Source organism: Delphinapterus leucas, chromosome 15 (genome assembly GCF_059928025.1).
Source record: "Delphinapterus leucas isolate spDelLeu-1000000601 "Yukka" chromosome 15, BTC_Dleu_Yukka2, whole genome shotgun sequence".
NCBI classification, from domain to species: Eukaryota; Metazoa; Chordata; class Mammalia; order Artiodactyla; family Monodontidae; genus Delphinapterus; species Delphinapterus leucas.
Window position 1 is genome coordinate 52,279,803 of NC_143143.1, and position 24,084 is coordinate 52,303,886.

Consider the following 24,084-nt stretch of genomic DNA (forward strand, 5'->3'; position numbering starts at 1 on the left):
TTGTCATTAATAGAAGCTTAATCATTGCTCTACAAGGATCCCAAATGGTTGTCTCGTGCAAAATCATAGGCCAGAAAAAGATGGCATATGGTGCAGATGGTGGAGCCCTCCTCTGGTCCTGGGTCCCTAGAAACGACTGGATATGCAGGTGTAAATATATGTCTATCATCTAGGATCATGGGTACACAGAAAGGATTGTACTTGTTCAATCAGAAAGAATGGAAGAAAAAAGATAAATGGAATAAAAAGGAAGTAGGAAATGACATCCCAGAAACCCACAGACGTTAAAACATAGGAGTAGATCTGGGCCACCCAAACAGGCGGTGAAGGTATTAGCACTAGGAATGAAATGGGAGCATCAACTCAGGTCAACCCACCATCACAGCTCCCACCTCCCACACCCTCTACTCTCAGCCAGAAGAAAGCTACAGAAGAGATGGTGCTATCAGAGCTGGCTCCAACAAGAAAGAATGAGGAGCCACCTACAGACAAGACTAATCATTTGAAGAAATTAAATTTAGAACCAAACTTCACATCAATGTTCAAAATACATTATATGATTGCTATGGCCTGAATGTTTGTGTCCCTACCCCCCAGGCCAAATTCATATGTTGAACACCTAATGCCCAAGGATGGTATTAGAAGATGGGGCTTTTGGGAGGTGATTAGGTCCTGAGGGCAGAGTCCTCCTGAATGGGATTAGCACCCTTATAAAAGAGGCTCCAGAGAGATCCTTAGCCCCTTCCACCACATGAGGACACCAGAAGTCTGCAACCCAGAAGAGGGTTCTCACTGGACCATGCTGATACCCTGGTCTTGGACTTCCAGCCTCCTGAACTGTGAGAAATAAATATCTGTCATTTATAAACTACCCATTCTATGGTATTTTGTTAGAGCAGCCCAAATGGACTAAGACAACTATACATGAATTAAAAATCTAAACTAATAATAATGATGGCTATGAGGATGATGAATAAGAAAGGCTTTAAATAAAGCAAAAAAAAGAAAAAAGGTTGAAATGTGAATACATCAAATTTGAGAAGGTCGAGTCATCTTTTGTCATGCATAAGTTAAAAGTTAAGAAATTCAAAAGACAAGCCACAGACAGGAAGAAAATATTTGCAACATCCCTAACAGCTAAAGGATTAACATCCAGAATACCTGGACAACTCTCAACACAAGGCAAGGAAATTCAGCAGGTAACTCCTGTAAGAGAAAACAGAAATTGTCCACAAATGTAAGAAAATGTACACAGCTCAGTAGCAAATCAGGCAATAGCAAATTAGAGCAGAGATACAATGCTTGCATCAGATTGACAAAAATTAAAATGTTTCTTAATAGTGTTGGTGGGGATGGAGGAAACAGTTCCTCTCACACAAGACTGGCAAAGTTATAAAATGACACAACTATTAACTAAAATTTAGGATATATATAGCCTTCAATCAGCAATTGTACTTCTCAAAATTTACCTCAGGGACGCCTGACCCATATACTCAGACAGGGATACACAAGGCTGACTATTACTCTATAGTTCAGGATTGTTTTCTGTGGACTAGAAACAGACAACTACCAAGAGTCCATCAATGAGAATTTTTTATTGTTAAATGAAATTTGCTCATCCATTCTATGGGATACGTAGAGCAATTTAAAAGAATAAAGTGCATTCACATGTACTTACACAAAAAGTTCTGTAAGACATATTGTAAAGTGAAAAGCCAGTTTGTGGAACTGTAAAAATAACATGATGTTATTTAGGGTACAAATGGATATAAATGAAACAAACTGAAATATTTCCATAGTTAATGTATGCACAAATTCATTAAAAGGAGACCTGGAAAGATACCATGAAGCTGTTACGAGCAATTGACTTTGGAAGAGACTAGGATTGGGTCAATGGTGGGATGGAGTCAAAGGCATCAATACTGCTTTACTCTCTTACAAAAAGAACCTATTAGTGGATTATCCACAAAATAAAAAATAAATAATATCTGTAACAAAAAAGATAAAGTAGTAGGAATCCTTCCTTTAAAATGTGTTTTTCCTCCTCTTCCTTGTTAATTTAATTATATGTTCCTCTTTCCCCTCCTCCAAGCTCCTGTTTTAGGGATACAAGGAAGAGCTTACTGAACTATATTGAATTTCTTGGATCTAGTAGTGAGTAGTTTTATTTTTACACCAACCTTGGCACAGAAGCAGGGCATCAGCTTACTATGTTTCATGTTCTAGCAGGATAGGTTTTTGTTATTAGCCTTTTACACTGACCCTTCTTTCTTCTTTAGCTCCCATACAGATTCTTCTTGCAGTTCGCATGGTTTTCACGGCTAACACTTCCTGTGTTGGTTTCTGGTACTGATATGGCAGAGCTCCAAAGTAAAGTCATAGCGTAATGCAGGCAACCGCTTCCATACTCAGGCTGTACAGAAGCCCCTTCTCACTCATGATTACAAATAAACTGATCTTCTTTTTTTTTTTTTTTTTTTTGCGGTACGCGGGCCTCTCACTGTTGTGGCCTCTCCCATTGCGGAGCACAGGCTCCGGACGCGCAGGCTCAACGGCCATGGCTCACGGGCCCAGCCGCTCTGCGGCATGTGGGATCTTCCCGGACCGGGGCACGAACCCGTGTCTCCTGCATCGGCAGGCAGACCCTCAACCACTGCGCCACCAGGGAAGCCCTAAACTGATCTTCTTTACATAACACACACTGACATAAGAAAAACAACCATGCTTAAAATAGTCATATTCAGAAACTCATTCTTGCTAATTACAGTCAATAAGATTTACAGAGCCAACAATAAAAGGGAAAGAATGATTAAAATAAGCCCAGAGCTGGTACAAAGTATGAACATTTATCCCTTAAGATGATGTTCATATTTATCTGCTCCCAACCAACCCCAAACATTCTTTCAATGTTTCATCAGAGCACATTTCTGCTACATAAAAATTACCTGCCTGCTCTGGTTTTTAAGTTCTTAAACCATCTGGGCTGTCTGTCTTCTTTGCCACCTATCATTTCTATGGTGACAAAGGAGGGGTTACAGAAGGAAGCACGTCAATGTTCACAGAAAGTGAAACCAGTGGCCTGAAATCAGTGGTGCATGGTACAATGTGGCCATGACAGGAGAGAAGACATGGATGAGAAACTGTCAAACGTGAGGATTCTCCTCCAGGGCTATAAAGAGAAAGATCTTGTAACAATATTCTTTACCAAGAGCTTCTTAAGCCACTCAGCTCGCCTCTGAGCAGAGTAGGCTTCAAGGGATCGCTAATCAAAGGGCTTCAGCACAGCCTTCATGGACCAAGGAGAAACATGGACAAAGACAAAGGAAGAAGCTCCAGGGAGAAGAGAGGCACATCACCCAGATACCAACACAAGCTTCCAAACAGGGGTGGGGAGGGAATCAGGGGATAAACTTAAAAGTATCACATTTTTTCTTTGAGACGTAACCCCTGTAGTACATGTGATAGATTCATATCAACAAGACTGATTGTCAGAAAAAGTATCTTAAAGAAACTGGGCCTCTAAGCATCATCTGACTGCAACATTAGGCCCATCCCTTCAAATGATTTTATGCAAAAACATGGACTTAAAGCTTGTGCACCCTCCCCACTCACTTGTGGGTACCATCTCTGCTTGCGTACATTTATGCTCCCAATATATCACTTACAGGAGTCTACCTCTTAGAAGTGGATTCATCACTCGTTCTGACTCCAGGACTAGGCTTAAAGCCAGAAGAAAATGACAAACTTAGAATCATGGAAAGTTTAATTTTTTTCTTAAATCGTCTCATCTTTTAGATACTGATATATGATCATTAACTAAAAAAATAAACCTCAAAATTCTGATACATGACTGACCATTGACTTAAAAAGTGAAAAATGAAATTCCCATTTCTTGGCTAGAACTGGAAGATTAATATCCATGAAAAGAAAAGTAATAAAGAGACAGAAGTATTGCTACCACAGTATTTGTTTAAGTTGGTCATAAACAGCATTACAACCAAGAGAAAGTGGTTAGTATTAAAAAACTGAGAATTTTCTACATTTGAAAATAAGCATGAGTTAAAATACTGGGTTCACAGGACAACAGAGGTACATCAAAAAGCCTCTGGTCCTAAATACTTTCTCTTTCTTAAGCAATGAAATATTTATGATTGGTCTTAAAGGGGAGCTTAACTGAGTTGCTATGAATTATTTAAAAACCCCAAAATACCTTCTGTTGCTTTTATAGAAGCTTGATTTACAAGCTGAAAAATCAAACTGACAGTCTAGTCTCTTGTACAAATACCCAACATTTAAAAATGCTCTAGGCATTATAAATATATCTTTCATGAATATAGCTTCAACAGTTCTAAAAATAGCCTTTAGGAGAAAAAAATAAAAAACCTCTTTCAAGCCATTGTTTTATACATAACAGCAGGAAACCAAACAGAATGTCAAAGCCAAAGTGATTAACACACCCAGTAATAAACATGAACAGTCAGTATGAAATCTTACTCAAATACGGTTTTTGACGTTAGCTCGGGGTCTATGATTTAGCCCCATGTCTGTGGCCAGAGATGATTACAGGGCACCCATATTCAGAAAGTAACTCCAGGACCACAAAGCTAAAATCTGCCTTTTGCATGACGTGTTAACAGACCCATTCAGGACTGGCCCTGGGAGCCAGATATCACTGTCTAGCACCCTAAGAGTTTCCCCAGGCTCTACTCTGACCCCAAATATGCCACTGCACAGAGCAGTTTCCATATCACTACTCACTGGTGAAGTCCAGGTTGCCCCCAATGGCCGAAAGCTAAGCTGACAAACACCAGTAACCTTGGATATAGAGAACTAACACCAGAACATGAAAAGGCACCTCACAGTTTGATGCCAGGTATTTTATTGGTTTCAGTATGGATTTAGCGCTCTCAATAAAGCCTGTCCCACCTTTCCAAATATCAGAACTTATAGGACCAAAATATTCTGTGTCTGTGTCAAGGTCTGTGGCCTTGTATGTTCAAGTGCAACATCAAGTGTATGTTCAAGTGCATGTTCCATCGTCTATGGAAATAATATCCTACTTTTTATGAATATTCTGATCTAACTACCCGTTAAACTCCAAATAAATCTTATGATCTGCAGACAGTCTAGTTTTTAATAATTCAATATGGAATCATCTCAATTGGTTTCATAATAAATGAGATTCTAAATTCATGGTATGGTGGACAGAAAGCTAAAATGGGAAGAAATTCCTGAAAAAGTGAAGGTATAGTCTAAAGGGATCTTATTCCTGATTTTCTAACAAAAAACAAATTATCAAGGCCAAATTCCTGCTGAGGCTGGGAGAACACTTAATAAGCAGCAAAGGGGAGAAGGAAGAGAAAGGGAAAGCCACAGTTACAGTCATCAGGGTCAAAAATGACTTTCTCATCATGTTTCTTCATTTTTTATGGGTAGAGTTGGTGGGAGACTTAACAGCAGTAATACTGGCTAACTTCCCTCTACAACAAATGTAATTCACAATTCCATGTTCTTACCCTGAAAAATGCCAATTGTTCTAGGATTTAGCACATCTAATATTTCAGACCTTGGAAAATCCCAAGACATTTCTATCTAAGATATTATTTTTAAGTAGAATCTTTAAATAAATTACAAAGAGTCATCCATGAAATGGATAGAAAGCTAAATACTTCGCAAATCAGCAACTAACTGGAAATGTAAGAAAGACATATCTCACTTCTTACCTTGCTTTGATCTGTCCAGTAAAAGAAAAATCCCTGAGGGTCGGTCCTCAAAATAATTGGAGTGACAATAGTGGAGTCCTAGAAATGTAAGAAAATACACGTATATCAACATATGCCACTATAGAAAGCCTTACCTGTGAATTGCTTAACAAGTTATAATTGTTAAGTTTCTCCAAGATCATCAATTATTAGTAAAACTAATAAAAAGTTAAACATGATATCTTTAACATCATAGGATTGCTAATTACATAACTGAGGTACTTTACTAATAATTAGAATATTGGGACATTACTTATAAAGGAAAAGGCCAGTGATGCATGTATTTATTGATTAAGGCAAGTTTTTAAAGGCACTAGCATGTTTTCTAACAAAAAACTATATTTGGTTTTCCAAATAATTTTAACACTAAACATCATTACATATTTTATATGATTAAAGTTAATTAAAATCCATGCTTCAGGATATTATTTTAAATTACATTTGCTCTATAAAATGATTTTTAATTGTACTGAAGAGAGTAAACACAGCATTTAGGTATTGCTGTTTCCAAGGTAACAGTAAATAAGGTCATCTTCTATATGTTTGGAAGGCTATACACAAAACTGTTATAAATTTAAATTTCACACAATAAAATAAAACATCATAGACAGTCTTCTTAGTTTAAAGCATGCATATTATAAAGCAAAAACTGCCTGTATTGTAATTACAATATTAAACATTTCTAAAATATGTGTTCTTTTCTTTTGGCAATTTTCAGAAAGGCATACCATCTGCACAAAGAAACACATGTCACTGGATATGGATTTTTATACTGAAATACTGGGATCTTTGCAGGAATTGCATTTTTTAAAGAGACATAAATAAAACCAGTTTATTTCAACTTTTTCATACACATTGTAACTCTGGTGTGTCATATCCTCTATCTGATTAAAAAGACTTGTAATAAATTTAGAACTTGCAGAGATAATTTTGGAATTTGGGATTGTCTTCCCGATGGGTAGAGCAGATCTAAGGCTTTTGTACACATGGTAAGTTTTATTATAAGAGCCAGGTTCTGGAGGCCAACCCCTCGGGCTCAAACCTCTGCCTGTCCCCTCCCGTGCCTCATTCTGCACAACCACAACTGGAAAAAAAAGAGATAATAATCATACCTCCATCAGAGTTTTTTGTGAGAATTAAACAGGATAATTTGGGTAAAGCACTTGGATCAATTCTTGGCACATAAAAATGTTCATTATTATTATAGTGAATTATGTTTAAAACCTGATTTATTAAAATATTAAATGAAAGTTTATCATGGCATTCTTTTTTTATTGTGGTAAGTATATATAACATAAAACTTACCATTTTTAAGTGTAAAGTTCAGGGGCATTAAGTACTTTCACATTGCTGTGCAACCATGACCACCATCCATCCTCATCTTCCCAAACTGAAACTTCACGCTCATTAAACACTAACTCACCATTCCCTCCTCCCCCTAGGCCTTGACAATCACCTTTCTATTTTCTATATCTATGAATTTGACTACTTTTTGGTACCTTATATAAATAGAATCATACAGTATTTTTCCTTTTGTATCTGGTTGATTTCACTCAGCATAATGTGTTCAAGGTTCATCCATGTTATAGTAGGTATCAAAATTTCCTTCCTTTTTAAGACTGAATAATACTCAATTATATGTCTGTATCATTTAGTTTATCCATTCATTCACTGATGGACATTTGGGTTGTTTCTTTCCACCTTCTGGCTGTTGCGAACAACGCTGCTATGAACATGGGCCTACAAATATCTGTTTGCGTCCCTGCTTTCAATTCTTTTCCATATATACCCAGAAGTGAAATAACTGGATCATATGACAGTTCTATATTTAATTTTTTGAGCAACTGCCTTGCTGTTTTATTCTGATAGTCTTAAGATTCATTCTTAACATGCAGTCTGAAAATATCTTTTACAAGGCTTGGGCTGTTACATAGAGCTTCAGCTGGAATTTTTAAATTCCAAAATTACTTTTAAATGTTAAAAAAAAAGACACTTGGAAACAAATTTGATATTATAATGGAAGAAAAATTTTTAAAATATCTGAAGCTTTTCCTATGAGATTACATGCATAGAAGTTCAGAGTAATATTTCCAGTAAATCATAGCAATATTTTCAGTTCTGTTTCATCACCTACTCTTCCAGAGTTGGGTGAAATAAAAGTTTCCAATAGGCTTCACAGAACACACATCCCAATTTCCAGGTAAATTTGGAATTAACCTGTAGGTGTAAGTTATCATTTTCACGTCAGTTCCTTTTCTAATCAGAGTGTCTGACAAGAGTATCTGATAAGATTCTAATCAAAATCTTAGTGACAATTCACTGCAAGGATCCCAGACAATAAAATATTTAAAGTTAGCAGAGCAAAACAGCTCAAATTTATATGTTGGAACATTGTGTTAGGCTGCCTCGTTGTTTCGGATACTGCTTTTTCTAGCTTATTCCTTTTCCTCCTTCAAAGTTAAAGCTCCTTTGTTCAGTATTTTCTTGACCCACTCTTCCGGCCACAGTTCCTCTACTAAATGATCATTTATCATGGCTCCCTGCCTGCTTCCTCCATAATCACCTTTGACATTCCAAGATCAGCTGGAACTTGGCATTCTTGCCATGCAAGGCAGGGTTTGACCCAGAAATACATGAATATCCATTTTCAACTCCACCTCCTTTTTTCACACCTCTCACATAGCTGCAAGAGCCTATATTCTCCCCCTACTCAACCCAGATCTCAAGTATTCTTAATTGTCAGAATCTATGCTGTAGTTTGAAGTTTGAAATATACGGCCATCCTTCATTTCCAAGGCAACTGCAGCATTTTACTGCAGAATAATGGAGGTAACTCTCAGATGGTCTATGTTTTATTCTTTCTCCCTCCATCAATATCCGTAAGATGTGTATTCCATAAGAAGGTGGTTTTCAAACTTTTGGGTGCATCAGATTTACAAGGAGTACTGGTTAAAATGCAGACTACTGAGCCCTTTCTCTGGAGCTTCTCACTTAGGAGATCTGGAACAGAGTCTGAGAATCTGCATTTCTACTTAATTTTCAGTGATGCTGCTGCTACTGGTCCAGGAACCAGACTCAGATCCACTGACACAGGCCTACAATGGGTGAGGCTTTGAATCAGGAATACAATGATGTAAATGCCCAGGAGCACCAGTGAGCTTGAAATGTAGACATCCCTGTGTCTTCTAAGTACATGGCTTCTAACTAGGAATTCAACTTTAATTTGCTTATTTAAAGTTATAAGGTATTTTTTCCAATAAACATCTACCTTGAAAAGAAGAACACTAATAAACATACCTGTCTTAAGTTAGTAATTGTGGATAATGTACAGTAAATCTCCATTTACCCCTCTTTCGTTGACAGAAACCATTTTACTCTCATCCCATCTTATCAAAAATGAAGACTAATATAATGATATAAGAAGCTGCTGTCCTACAATTTACATGAATCTCCAAAAAGATTTTAGGTTAAATAAAGGACAGTCAAGGAACAAAGTAAAGGGACTTCTTAAAACCTCAACATCCAAAAGAATGAGAGATATTTCAGTAAGAAAAAGTCACTGCAATCAATATTAAAATTACAAAGTCCTATAACTTCTTTATTATGATTTGTGCATCAATGTGCTGATATAAATCAATAACATATACTACTGCAATGTTATATGATAATTACATCTCAAAAAAAAGATGAAATGTGAAAATAAATGAATCACTATAAAACAAATTATATACCCTGGAGTATAATCTATAAAAATATTGAATCAATATGCTGTACACCCAAAACTAATATAATAAGGCAACTATACTTTAATAATAAATAAATAAATAAACAAAATGTCCTAAAGGAACTGGGAGGAAATGACAAAACAGTCCAAACTCCCTCCCAATACCAGAATATTCTTTACAAAACTCCCTGACCAAATAATAATAGACACATCCTAAATGTTTGGTCTGAGCCAATCACTGCAATATGAACTTGAAATGGAATTTCTCCTTTGATATTTATAATATTTTAAGAGGTAGACACTTATCCCAATTTTACATATAAATAGACTAAGGCTTAGCTTAAATAACTAGGTCCAAGGAAACCTAGCTAAGCTAGTAAGGGAAGCACTGGAATTAAGCCTCAAGGACAGACTCTACACCAAGGTCACTCAACAGTTTCATTACTGATCTGCTAAATTAGGGCTTTTTTCGACATTTGTTTTCCTAATCATCTTCCATGAAATGTTAATGTCACAGATATTCTGTATCTATTTATATGCTGTATGTATCCTGTGCTTTATACAAAATAAAAAGTAAAGAATAAGAAGACTTTTTGTCCCTCAAGAACCATTTTTCATTTGTTTGGAGATGATCTGGCCCCAACTGAGATGGCAACGCTGTCCACCTGCACTGTTGAATATGGGCTCACCTGAGACCACGGAGCGCTTGAAATGTGGCGAGTTGGCTAAGATGTGCTATAAGATTTGAAAGACTGACAATGAAAACAAGAATGTAAAGTAGTTAATGAATAATTGTTTATATTAATTATATATGTAAATAAATATATCGGGTTAAACAAACTATATTGTTAAAATTAATTCCAGGGGCTTCCCTGGTGGTGCAGTGGTTGAGAGTCCGCCTGCCGATGCAGGCAACACGGGTTCGTGCCCTGGTCCGGGAAGATCCCACATGCCACGGAGCGGCTGGGCCCGTGAGCCATGGCCGCTGAGCCTGCGCGTCCGGAGCCTGTGCTCCGCAACGGGAGAGGCCACAACAGTGAGGGGCCCGCGTATCGCAAAAAAAAAAAAAAATTAATTCCACCTGTTTTTTTTTTTTTTTTACTTTATTAATGTGGCTACTAAAAATTTTAAAATTTCCAGTGTGGCTCATTTTATATTTCTACTGGGCAGTGGAGCTCTAAATCTTCATGAGAAAATAAGTTTTCTCCTTAACAGGGAAATCTTTTTCACAAAGCAAACTTGGTCAGATAATGCCAGCTAGAAAGTTTGGGGATCTTTTCCCATATATGCAGCTACCATTTAGTTTTAACTCCTAATTATTGGGTTGGCCAAAATGTTCATTTGGGTTTTTCCAAATGAACTTTTTAGCCAACCCAATTATACAAAATAGATCTAGTTGCTTCTCTAAGTGTCAATTCTTCAAGTATCTGAATAGAGCCAATACGTTGCTGCCCTCTGAGTTCTACTTTACCAGGTTCAGGCTAGTAATGAGCTAAATTGTGCCCCACCCCCAAAATCCGTATATTCAAGTCCCACCCAGTGCTTCAAAGTGCAACCCTATATGGTTAACAATCTTTACATAGGCGATTAAATTAAAAGGAGGTCATTAAGGGTGGGCCCTAATTCAATAGGATTGGTGTCCTTATAAAAAGAAGAAATGTGGACACAGACACATACAGAAGGAAGATGATGTGACAACACAGGGAGGCCAGCCACCTACAAGCTATGGAGAGAGGCCTGGAACAGATCAGGGTCTTCAGAAGGAACCAACTCCACTAACACCTTGATCTCAGACCTGCGGCCTCCAAAACTGTGAGAAAACACATTTTTGTTGTTTAAGACTCTCAGTCTGTGCTACTTTGTTATGGACACCCTATAAAACTGATACAAGCTATAACCCATTAAGGCTAATGTCGAGGACCGGCTCACAGGCCCACAGATCCACAGCCCACACGTTGGTGCCACTGTCAGAAAGTCTACTGGCCTAGATTGACCACAATCCTGACTCCACAGTGATTTTGTGTCCTCATGTTGTTAAACAGAAAACACACATGGCTAGAGATGTGCACTTCTCAACTAATCAATGTTACAGAGTCAACAAGGGAAAATAACCAGCCATGCTCCACAGGGATTGCCCAAGACTTGCCTCAGAAAGCAGCAGAGCCAAAGACGGCAAACACATACACAAACAGCTATGTAAGGAAAAAAAATTCCAAGTGTCACAGAAAATCAGATGTGATGCCCAACAAACATCAGCGATGCAGCCCTGACTATGAAACACACACACACACGCACACACACACACACACGCACACTAAAGGCAGTCTTGGATGATGGATTGTGAGATTAAGATCAGTGAAGTAAATGTTCTATGTGCATCAGCATGGAAGAGGATTTTCTTCCCAGGGCCTGTCCAGTCTGAAATTTCCCCGAGGAAAGGAAAGCAGAGGAGGGAAGAAGGTCCAGGGTGGAGGATGCAAAACAGTGGAGAGAAGTACCATTAAAAAGTTGCCTTTTACTGACAGGTATACAAATCTCTTTTAACAAAATACAGCAAAAAGTTGGAAGCATGCTCCTTCAAATACCATGCAAGATACTGCAGGCCTATACTAGGGATTCAAATGAAAGTCCAGATCCCCCATCATACAAGGTGCTCAATGTTTAGTGGGGGCATCAGATGAGTAAACCAATCATTTCAGGAAGCTATAGGTCTGGTGGGCTGTGGTTTTAATATGCATTTCCCTGATGACTAATGACTAATGTTGTTGAACGTCTTTTCATGTCCCTACTGGCCATGTGTGTGCGCGCACGCGTGCGCACACAGGGGCCCAGTACTTTTTAAAATCAGTTAAGATTTAAATCAGTGGTTTACATTTTAATCAGTGGTTCTGGACCAGGGTCAGTTTTTCACCCCAGGGAAATGTTGGCAATGTCCAGAAACAATTTTGGTTGTTACACTGGGGATTTTGTTACTGGAATCTAGTAGATAGATAGCCAGGGATGCTGCTAAACATTCTGCAATGCACCGGCCAAACCCCATAACAAAGAATTGTCTGGCCCCAAATGTCCATAGTACTGAGGTTCAGAAACACAGCTTTAATGGCTTCCTACTGACTTCATGATAAAATTTTGCAGTGGCCTAAGTAGCATATATGCACCCCTTGCCATCCCGCCTCATTATCTGAGCCACCAACTGCCCCATTTGCTTATTCTTCCCTGTCCTTCAAAGTCCCATGTGCCTTCCCTCCTTGGGATGCCCACATGTCCTGTACATTTGACCTAATACACTCCCCATCCTCATGTTGGCTTAAGTCCTACTTATAACTCAGGTCTTTCCTTAAACAGAATTTCTCCATGGAAACCTTCCAAACTTCTTATACTCACTTGTACTTTTTTCCGTAGTACTTATCACAATTACAGTAGCATCATTTACCTCTCTTTGTTGAGCATCTATCTCCCCCAGCAGAGCACCAACTCCGTGAGGGCAGGAACCAAATCATTTACCATTGTAAATCCACAACACTAGCGAAATGTCCAGCTTATAAGAGGCATCAATACAAATTTAAAGTATGAACACTGAATGGGTAGATGGAAGGAAACTGCAGAAAAAGAATCAAGGTAGATTCTGAAAAATATCAATTGGGCTGGCACCCAACAGGTTGCCAGAAGCTGTGGCAAGAGAAATTTCAAAGCAATGGCAAAGGCAGAATAAGGCCTTGGAGGGCAGAGAAGGAGTGAGTGGGATGTTAGGAGAGGAGAAAGTGGGCAGAAGCTGCATGTTCCTTGTGGAGGGAAGGATGAGGAAAAGAGGGCAGTAACAGTAGGAGGAAGGTGGGGTGGGGGACATTGTGCTGGATTCTATGTTGGCATTTGTATGACTAAAAAGCATATTTCTGTGTTCTTAGAAGAGCCTCAACAGAAGGGAATCTTTCACAGATACTGTCAAAGGGGAGGATAATTATGAATCCAGAATCCAAAGAAACCAGGAGGCATGGGCTCCAGGACATAGAGCGTTCCCAGGGACAGGAGGGAAGGTGGGACCATAGAGGTGGCCCAAGTATATTGAACTAGGAGTGGGCAAGGGAGGATGTCAATAATATTGTCCCAGTAACTTCCATTCCCTCTATACAGAAGAAATAGTGTAGGTAGAATTTTTATTATAACTAATATTTTTAAAACTATATGTCTTTAATATTTTTCTCATTTTGGCAATAAAGCTCACATATCCATTTTTCTCCTTGTGAATCATTATCCAGATAGAGAGGATGTTTTCACACCCATCAGTCTTTTGCTCTGTCATTCCCAACACTTCTGAATTTCTTTAAGGGCAATTTTCCTTGCAAAATCTCGGTATATGTGTATCTTTTCCAGAACACAGAAGCCACTTGTAACATTCAGAATAAGAGATGTAAATACATTAAGCATCACAATTTTCAACCAATATCGAATCACAATTGATTACACACTCAACCTTAAGCCATATTTAGCCCTTACGGGAAATCTGTGCTATGACAGCAATCAGCTCTGTATTGACAATAAATAGTTTGCTTCTTGAACTCACATGGAGAAACCAAAGTTAAGAAGGTCACAGGGTCCCTCGGACTCTGGGAGATGTCAGATGGAATGGAAGGATGGAGGGCAGGGCTTTATAACCAATGCCACACACAGTGTGTCATGCAGGTGTCTTGGGAGCATGACCACCCTCCCTCATGACTGCACACTCCCCCTTCCCATGAACCCACTGTGACCCAGAAACACACCAGATCATTCCTTCATTCCACAAAGATTTCCTGAGCACCAACTCAGTGCCAGGCCTATGCTTTGCCCTAGGGAAGAAGATAAATAACACAAAGCTACAGTCTTTGAGGAGCCCTGGTCCAGTTGTTGTACAGACGAGGCATAACCACCTCCTTGCATGCACCCTCCTGCACTGGCAATCTACATCTGGGCTCTCAATTGACAGCACCTTGAATTCCAAGCCATTCTGCCTCATGTTTGGGTGCAAGTGGCATCCTCTACACTTCCTTCATGCCCACTTTATCTTTCATCTTCCAACATCAAAGATTTCCCATAGGAAGCCATGGGACCAGTCTTAATGGGCATCCAGCAAAAGACAACATTTGCAAGTATGTTTGGAAGAGAAAAAGATGGAAAAGCACATGTAATGAGTCTTGCCAGATACAAAAGTGCCACTTACTAGGTAATGAAAAAAATGACCTTTGTTTTAACACCATTCCTGAATTACTTTCCGTGAGCATGTTTTCCACTGACTGACTGATGTAGAACATTTGTAGACTGTGCCCTGGTCTTTGTGCCTCAAAGCAGAAATTAAGTTTTCCTATGTTCCCACATCCTACATTGTGGAACAAAAATGGGCTTTGTATACACATCATAAAAATAGCTGTTTTTGAAGACACTAGCAAAGAGGAAGGCATTTGTAGGGTTCTAAGCCTCATTTGTACGAATCCTAAAATCAGGGGGATTCTTTGGAAAAGTCAATGAATCTCTTTCAACTGGTAATCATTTGGATTCGATTAAAGCCTTTTGTTACCACTGTTTGGGGATATCATGGTAGACTGGAAAAGGTCCTGAATTTAACCAGAAGACCTAGCTTTAAAGCTGACTTTGGCTATAGTTGTGTGCCTTGGACAACTCACCACACACAAGCCCCAGTGTGCTTCTATGTAAGATGGGAATAATAACATCTGGCCTTTTCCTACCACTCGAGGTGGTCTTGAAGGCTGAAGAAGCATGACTGCAAATAAATAAGAGTGGTTTATAAATATCAGGGCCTGTTATTAGAACTCGCTCTCAGTACTGAACTTGAGAGGCAGCATTACAGCAAAACTCCATTTTACTCAACTGCAATATTGAAGGAGAAAATTACATGGGATGTGCGGGTGGTTATTGCACATTAAAACTGAAATTCATGGAATCCTAGAACCATAAAAGGCCGTATTGGGTAGGGGTTAATGAAGAAAACAAAAACCTCTCTGGAAACTCTGAACATAAAGGAGTTTACTTACAGGTACTTGACAGTATCACTAGAAGGACTGGAGACATAGGCTTCAGGCTGAGCCTCTGTGAATGACCCCAGAACATGATACACTGACCCTTGAGAACAGCTGTTGCCTCCACCACATTCAGAAAGGTGAGAGAGAAATCAAGGAGAAACTGCTAGGGTCAAACACACGCCGGCTTAGCTGAAGACAAAGGAAGAGTAATCTGAGACAGGGAGCAACCACTGTCGCCACTGCCTCTTTATAACCAAACACAGAAGAACGACTAAAGAAGATCATACTTCATCCTTCAACATCCCACACATCTGTAGGGACAAACCAAAGAATGCAGATAAGTGGCCTCCTTCACATATCATATAAGTGCATCTCATACTGGTGGAATGAATTTACAGCCAGAATATTAGACGCTGGGGATGGAGACTAAGTGAGATTCAACCAAACAGCAAACCTGAGAAAGCATCCCTGCCAGTATTCTTCATTTTTTTTTTAATCTACGGGACCACTTGCTGACTTGCTCTGGGGTCTTCCTTTTTCAGCTTATATGGCCTCTCCTATAAAATGAATCAAATTAACTTTCCCTTACCTACTTCATAAACAAGTTCCAATGAAAGTTTGATTTTTTAACAGCAAAATAACTTCTTAATCTCCTATGTATCAATGTTATATATTAAGATCCACAATGACTAGTTCAGGTAAAAGTGCTTTGTTAACTAATTCATTTTCCTTAAACTTGTTCATAAAACTTCATTGTGATGAAAAGAAACAAAACACTGAGCAAGTACTGTGAACTAAAAAAGTCCTTGAAATGAAAACCATATGTGGGATGCTTTTAATTCTCTTTTAACACTAAATATTTTTTTTATTTTATAGAATAATGTTTCTCCACTGACAATAATTTAGTTTCTTGATAAATGTATACAGATTTCGTCAACATCAATTATATCTAAGCATATACCTAAGCATTTTTTTCAGAATAAAATTAAAATAAAAATTTCCCCAAATTGAAAATTAACATATGAAGAAAATAATAAAATCAAATATCAGAGCACAAAGAGATCAAAGGGGAAGCCAAAGAACTCTTCAAGAGTCTAGCCTTCTTTATATGCTATTTCATTTAGTTTTTAACAGAAATCAATAGCTTCTTTAAAATCTCAAGTAAATCTCAGAAATATGTCCTAGTTCCTTTCCTTACTGATATACAGGGGCACTGGCACTGACTGTGGGATGGGACATGGAACAGATGGGGGAAGGGGAGCATTATGAAATCTTTCTGGGCAGATGGAATTTCTGATACAGTCTGAAAAGGCTGCTTGAACCTCATATTAGCTCCAGTAACAGGAAAACTAAGGTCTTCAGGTACAAAATATTTGTTATTTAGGTGGAGACCCACAGCATTAGTCGACAATTCACAATCAATCTCATTCCATTTTCTGCCGGCACTCCTTGTTCATGATAATGTGAAGCAATCCTGATAAAGAAACATTTAACTACAGTTTAATCAAGTTCAATGTAAAAAAGCAAAATGTTCCTGTCCCATTTAAACAGTCATTGCACGTAAATATCATTTGAAGCTATTTACTGATATGCTAAACTTTCCTGGGAAGGATTAGAGATATGCTAATAGCCAGAGTAAATTATCCTACTGCACCATAGGCGGGAATATCAAAGTCAGGCAAGATGCGAGAGAAAAACTCCTAGAGAAAATTATATTCCAGAAACAGCACTCTACTAGTCTGCTCTGCTATGCCAATAACAGCCTGTAGGCACTACACTTCCTTGCTCAATTATTACCGTTTTATTCAACTGCTTTCTCTTTTGGGGCATTTACTACACCTGCTTCACTTCCCAGGCCTTACCTTAGGCTAGATAAGGACCTAATCAAGGTCCATCTAAACCCAGGATAAGTCATTTTTGTTACTGTTGAAGAGGGTCCTAAAGCAATAATAAAAATGCTTTAGGCTTTTGTTTTCATTGAAAATAAGAAGAAAATAGCTTTCTTAGATCCAAGACAGGCAAAACCAACCTACGGAGCTGCAAGTCAGGAGAGCGGGCGTCGGGGCCAGAGGGGAGCATTCAGGGGCTTTGTGGGCAGGCGATGCTGTTTCTCCATCTGGTGCTGATCACGTGAGTGTTCATTTTGTGAAAACTGACCCAGCTGGACACGAGATTTGCGTGTTTTACTTCATGAACGTTACACTCTGATCAAAAGCTTAAAATAGCTTTATTGACTTACTTTGGAAAAGTGATATTCTTACACTTAGATTACAGTAATCACTGTCGATAAGAAATTCACAAAAGCTCTTTGGACAGAAAAAGGGACACATCTGGACATATTTAAGTAGTATTTTAGAAGGCACCTGCCAGCCCTTCTGGGGGCTGCGTTTGGATCCACCACCTACCAACCAGGACTGTTTCTTCCCTCTTTCCCCTATAACCTGTCCAAAGTGAATGCTGCTGACTGCCCACCTTGTAAACCCTTCTCCTCTGCTCCCTCATTAATCTTGTCAGTGTCACTTTGTCATCATTTTGGAAACCGCAACTACAGATTCTACATAATGCAAAAGTTCTAACTGAGCTTTTGTGTAGGATTCTGGGAAATGTGCAATATACTAACATGATTTTTTATTATTATTACCTGTTTTAGCTGTGGGTTTTTTGGTGGGGAGGGCAGAGTGGTGGAGAGGGGTGAGGGAGTTACTTGTTCAAATCCACAGGGCGCTCAGCACATCCAAACCTCCAAGCTTCCTCAGCCTTCTTCTCAAACAACTTAGCCAGTCTAGCAATTATGACCTTTGAATGTAAGATTATGCTTCTGAGACATGATGTATGATGTGAGACTTACATCTATCTATCTATATATAATTTTTTCTTGCTAAATTACAAAAGTTTTTTTAACTGTTTCCTCTTCCTTCTGGGCATCATACCTGTGCACTTACTCGTGTGTGTGTGTGTGTGTGTGTGTGTGTGTTGTGTGTACTCTAAGGTTTTTAAGTAGAAGTAAAACTTTTGGATGCTTTGGAAACTGACTTCCTTTAAAGAGAAAGAGTCCTGCATTTTTTACATAGATTCATTTTCTCTGAAATACCTATATTTTTTAAAAGGGTAAAAAAACTTTTTTTTCCCTTTCAAATCATAAAATATGAAAATCAAAACACACTTTAAAGGGAATGGAAGGAAGGTCCGGATCTTCCCACCTATAGAATAAAAGAGTCATCCAACACAAACTGACCACCTTGATAAAGTTCATGGCCCTCTAATTATTGGGGGACCATCACTTTTAACAACTTATTTTATTGAGTGTTGTATGTCAGGCGCCACACAGAGCAATGCATGTGCCTTCGCTCCTTTAATGGTAACAGTGGTTCTGTGCAGTAGGAGATACTACAATCCTTACATTACACATGAGGAAGCAGGTTGAGATGCATTAAGCAATTCATCCACAGTGAGCTCTGAATTTGGAGGGTGAGAGTGGAGAAAGAGAAAACAATCAAATGAGAAGCCCTCCATGCCCCAGAGGTTGTAGAACAAAGACACAGATCTTTAAGAGGAAGGGTGGGCAAACTCAGAAAACAGATTCTCAACAGCCCATTAGAAAGCATAATTGTACATTTGAAAATGAGGAGTTTGAGGCAAATCAGGGTTTGGGAAACCTTCGTCTTTCCCTCCACATCTTGTCCAACACAGAGAAATGAGAGAGGCCAGGCTCACAATCTCCCAAACTCCCTAGCTGAGATGGAGAAAGTTAGCTCACTCTCAAACACCCCAGTCCTGTACACCCACCTCCTACTACCAGAGACTGATCATATACAAATGCAAAATGAAAGCAAAGATACAAACGCACAATAAAAGCAAGGTGCATCCTTTCGTATCACTGGTGAAACACATAGCCACCATAGGTCAGTCCTTTATCTGTTGGCCAAGTTCTGGAGGACAAGGCTTGGCCTTGATGTTCAGACTGTGTATACCTATACACCATTAGTAGTTGTTCAAAAACGGAAATATTTCCACATGCTCCCACAGACATTGGGGACCCGCAGACCTTCCCAGGATCAGGCAAAAGCATGGTTCATGCCTGGCCCTGGTGGAACAGGATGTCTCCAGGACTCCACTCCAGCTCCACTGCCCGCCTGCTGTCTGTTGTGATTGGTTAACGCCAATGTCAAAGCTTTTGGCTACCACCCTTAGAGCATCCACAGCCTCACCATGACATTGGTAGGTAGCCAACAGACTATGCAGGGCACTACGCCCTCTGGGTGACATCCCCCATTCTACATGATGGCCAGGACAACAGGACTGGTGATTATGGTGCTTTAGCCACTCAAAGAACAAGACAGAATCTCTACACAATTCTAAATAGCCCCAAACTCATCATTTTCAAATGTACCATTATGCTTTCTAATGGGCTATTGAAAATCTGTTTTGAGTTTGCCCATCCTTCGGCTTAAAGATCAGAGAAGAGGGTTTACAATTTTTAAGTGAGATCAGATATTTTAAATTATTTCCAGCATTTATTTTTCCTCACTAGCAGATGGGGCACACCCTTGGGGCGGGGGTGTGGGCAGCAGGTATTTCCCAAAGTCAGAGCGAAAAGGAAAAACACAGCAGCCTCCCCTGCTCAGAGGCAGGAAGTCAGACTAGACAGCCTCTCAAGAAGCTTCTCTCCTTCCTTTCCTTGTCTAACACTCCCACTAGAAGCAGACAAAAATGCTGAAAATGTTTCATTGCCTCTAAGAAATTCAAAAGAAATGCATGAATGTGAGTTAAGTCAGCCTGGGCATCAGAGACACTTCCTAAATATCCCAGAAGACCTAAAAAGATTGTCCACGATTATGTCACTGAGTTTTTTCTACCTCCTACGTAGGTAGAAAGGTAATAATTGGAAGAATTTCTCAAAATACAACACAGAGATAAAATTAAACTTACAAACCGGTGAAAATGTACACAGGCCAGCAAGACTGTGCTCTCTACCATACTTTCCAAGTTTTTTTCACAAACCTTATCTCAGTGGTTTCAAAGTGTGGTTCCCCAACCAGCAGCATCAGTGCTACCCGAGACCCTATGAGAAAGGCAAATTCCCAGGCTCCATCTCAGACCTTCTGAATCAGAAACTGAGGGTGGGCCCCAGCAGTCTGAACCTTACCAATCCCCCCAGATGTTTCTGATGCATGCTCATGTGTGAGAAGGGCTGCTTTACCTATCAGCTACTGCCAACTTTTAGATGAAATAAGTAGGAAATGCAGCATTCTCACAGTCTGAGCAAGAGGCAGCAAAGATTCAGAGAGGTTAAGTATTAAGCTAAAGTCACACAGCCAGCTGGTAAGAATCAGCAGGTACACCCAGGCCTTTGGACTCAAGATCTAGCTCTCTGTGTCTTCAACACACAGTCTCACTAATATGCAATATAATTAGCCAGATAACCTAAACTGGCTTGACACTAGAAGGACAAATATGAACGGGGAAGAGTAGAAGGGTGACACCTGGGGAGGAAAAAACCATCCTAAGAAGGTCTGGGTCCCTCTTACTCCACAGATCACCATGGAGACCAAGAAGGCCAACCAAGGAACTTACAGGATAGTCCATTGCATTCCACATAACCTGACTCCTGGGTGCAGTCTGGTTTCTCCCCTATGAAAGATCTGAGATTCCCCTGGCCCTCTCCTTAGTGCCCATATCCTTCCTACCAGACTGCCCCAGAAACTCACTGTTCAATGCTCAGAGGGAGCCCTTCTCACCTTCTGCAGGTGGCGTTTGACTAGCAGCCTCTCCGTCACTCTCCCTGCAGCCCTCATAATCTCTATATCATTGGTGTTCTTGATAATTTTCTGGCTCCTCCACCTAGTATGTAAGGTCGGTAACAGCAGGGGATTTGCTGATTTCTTCATCACACCAGGCTCTAATCCAGGGCCTGGCATTAGTAGGTGAGGAAGAAATATATGTGACATAAATGCACATAATAAAAGTCATCTACCTGGATGTATCAAAAAGTGTTTCCAAAGAAGAACTTCATTTTCAAAGTGACATATTTTCTTCCAAACAAGACATTCTAGAGAATTATTTTTTCTTCAAATACTTTTTAAATTTTATTTTATTCATTATTATTTATATTAGTTATCTATTTTATACATATTAGTGTATATATGTCAATCCCAATTCATCCCACCACCACCACCCCCCGCCACTTTCCCCCCTTGGTGTCCATACGTTTGCTCTCTACATCTGTGTCTCTGTTTCTGCCTTGCAAACCGGTTCATCTGGAGAATTATTTAAAATGCAGTTTAAAATCATCTCTGTGAATAAATCCAGAGCTTATCCTGGAATACCCTTCTTATTCTGCATAGTCTCCTTCTCTCTCCCTCGCTCGCTCGCTCTCTCTTCCTTCTGCTCTTCATTCTCTTTCTCAGTAAACCCATCATCATATTAGCTTTCTATCTGAGGATCTCAAGATGGGCAAGACTGCTTTATTTGTTGTTGAACTGCATTTTCTTTGTTTTTCCTTGAGACAGACAAAGCATTTCATCTGTGTCTGAACTTATTGTTTAGATTCTGGAACAATCCATTTACAAAGCATCCGGTCATTAGACTAGGTCAGAAGGAGAAAAGTGTAAAGTCCATAGTAAAAGGATGCCTACAGCATTTAATAACTGGTATGAGCTTTCAAGGAAGCTGTGGGCTCAGCCTCCAAGTCCTGTTTGCACTTCCAAATGGACAAAATATAGACACAGACCGGCTCAGCTAAGTAACTGGATTCTCTACCTGGAATATTTAAATTGTTTTCAGACACTGGAAAATGGCTTAAGAAGATTAAAGAAAAATACCCTGGAGAATAACAGGCTATAATTTACTAGGTGGAAAATCTTTTCAGCAAGAAGAATGCCTCATTCTCCTATAATTCCTCCTGTTTAAGAGATGTCTTAGTCATTTGGACCCAAATTTCCTCAGATCCAGCAGCTCAGGTTTATTCCCATGGGTTGTTCTTATCAAACCTGTTGAATGATATCTAGGCCATAAAATTGATAAACTAATATCCGAAGATTCCCATGTATTCAGCAAGATTATTAAAGTGTCTGAAGGCAATGAGCGAGGGGGGGTGGGGGTGGCGGGGGGGATTCACTTGAAGTCCTAGGGTCCAGGGTTCCTGTAAAGTACTGGACTTAGCCCAGCCCCTCCTGGCATAAGATGAAGGTAAATTGAGGTAATGTCTTGTATTCTATTCTGTAGTCTATTTCGAACTGAAGACTCCAGCCAGCTCAGTTCTCAGAAACTTGCCCTCCCGCTTGGCCTGCAGGCCCACCGAGCCCTCATCGACCCTTCAGTTACCCCCTTCTGCTCTTCAGCCCTCCCCTGGTGTGTCCTCCCCAGCCTTTCTCAGGGCCCTTCTCTGCGGAGCCGGGCGCTAAAGTTTGGCATCACCGACCACCTGTCGGCTGGACCGCTGTGTCCTCTGCCTCTGCCGCGTGGGCGCCCAGAAAAGCGCTAAGACGCTGAGCAACCATTCAACAGTTTCGGACTCCCGGGCAGTTCCTTCTCGAAAGGGACCAAAGGAGGTAACAGGGGGTGCGTCTGCGCGCGGAGAGGGGCGCGACTTGTTCACACCGCCGCGCTTTCCTGCGGGTCCCAACTTCACCCTCCCCACTTTCCAAACTCTCAGGACCCGTCACCGGCAACGCCGGCCCCTTCGGCTCCACTGGCCCAAAAGATTTCAGACCTCAGGGGGCGCTGACCAGACCCAGCCAGGACGTCAACTACTGAACCCAAGGACCCAGGAGCGGGCGCCCAGCCGCCGCTGTCGGCCACCCGCCCGGGCGGCGGCGACCTGAGCGCTCCGAAGCCCCCGCGCCCGCCCGGGTGCGCCCATTGCATAACGCACCCCTCGCCCCACCCCCACGAGAGGCCCGCGCCTGCCCCGCGCCCCGCCGGCACCCCCGCCAGCCGCCCCGACTTACATCATCCCACTTGACGAATTTGGTGCCCTTCTTGAGGCTGTCGGACACGCACACGGGCTTGAGTTGCAGAGCGTGTACTCCGGGCTGAGCCCCGGCCATCAGGGCTCATCGGGGCTCCGGGCAGCCCGGGCGAGCGCGGCAGGGACGGGGCGCAGGGCGCGGGCTCCTTTCCCGGCTCCAGAGGCGCTCGCCTCTGCTCCCGCGCCGGCCTCCGCACCTCCTCCGGCGCGGCTCAGCAGGCGGGGTGCGCGGGGGCGAGGCGCCCGGCCATGCTCGGGCGGCACGCGGGGTCGGGCGCCCGCGGTGGATGCGGAGCCTCGGAGGGCAAAGAGCCGCCAAGCAGGGCTGCCAGCCGCCGCCGGATACTGCTCCTCGGCCGCCGTCGCCTCCTGGCGTACCATTCAGCACATCCTCTAGACGTGGAGGGAGAGCGCGAATGACACACGCTCGGCGCCCCCCCGCCCTGCTCCTTCCCCTCCTCCCTCCTCCTCCCGCCCCCCTTCCCCGCCACCAGCGCTCGCTCAGTCCCTCCTTCCCTCGGCGGCTTCCAGCCCAACTTTGCGCACTGGGTCAGGCGCCGGGAAGCGGGGACGCAGCGGCACCTTCCGGCTCCCGGGCTCCACTGCAGCCAACGC

At 41.1% G+C, this 24,084-nt stretch overlaps 1 protein-coding gene across 1 annotated transcript in view; it reads right to left on the reverse strand.

Moving 5' to 3' along the window:
* The window catches only part of PLCB1 (phospholipase C beta 1), a 682,471-nt gene extending 658,909 nt beyond the window's left edge, over positions 1 to 23,562 (reverse strand). The window contains exons 1-2 of the mRNA XM_022556517.3: positions 23,450 to 23,562; positions 5,724 to 5,801 (exon numbers count right to left, since the gene is read on the reverse strand). Coding sequence (XP_022412225.1) covers positions 5,724 to 5,801; positions 23,450 to 23,548 — 177 coding nt within the window. The 5' untranslated portion in view covers positions 23,549 to 23,562. The remainder of the gene's footprint in view (positions 1 to 5,723; positions 5,802 to 23,449) is intronic.
* Positions 23,563 to 24,084: the final 522 nt, after the last annotated feature.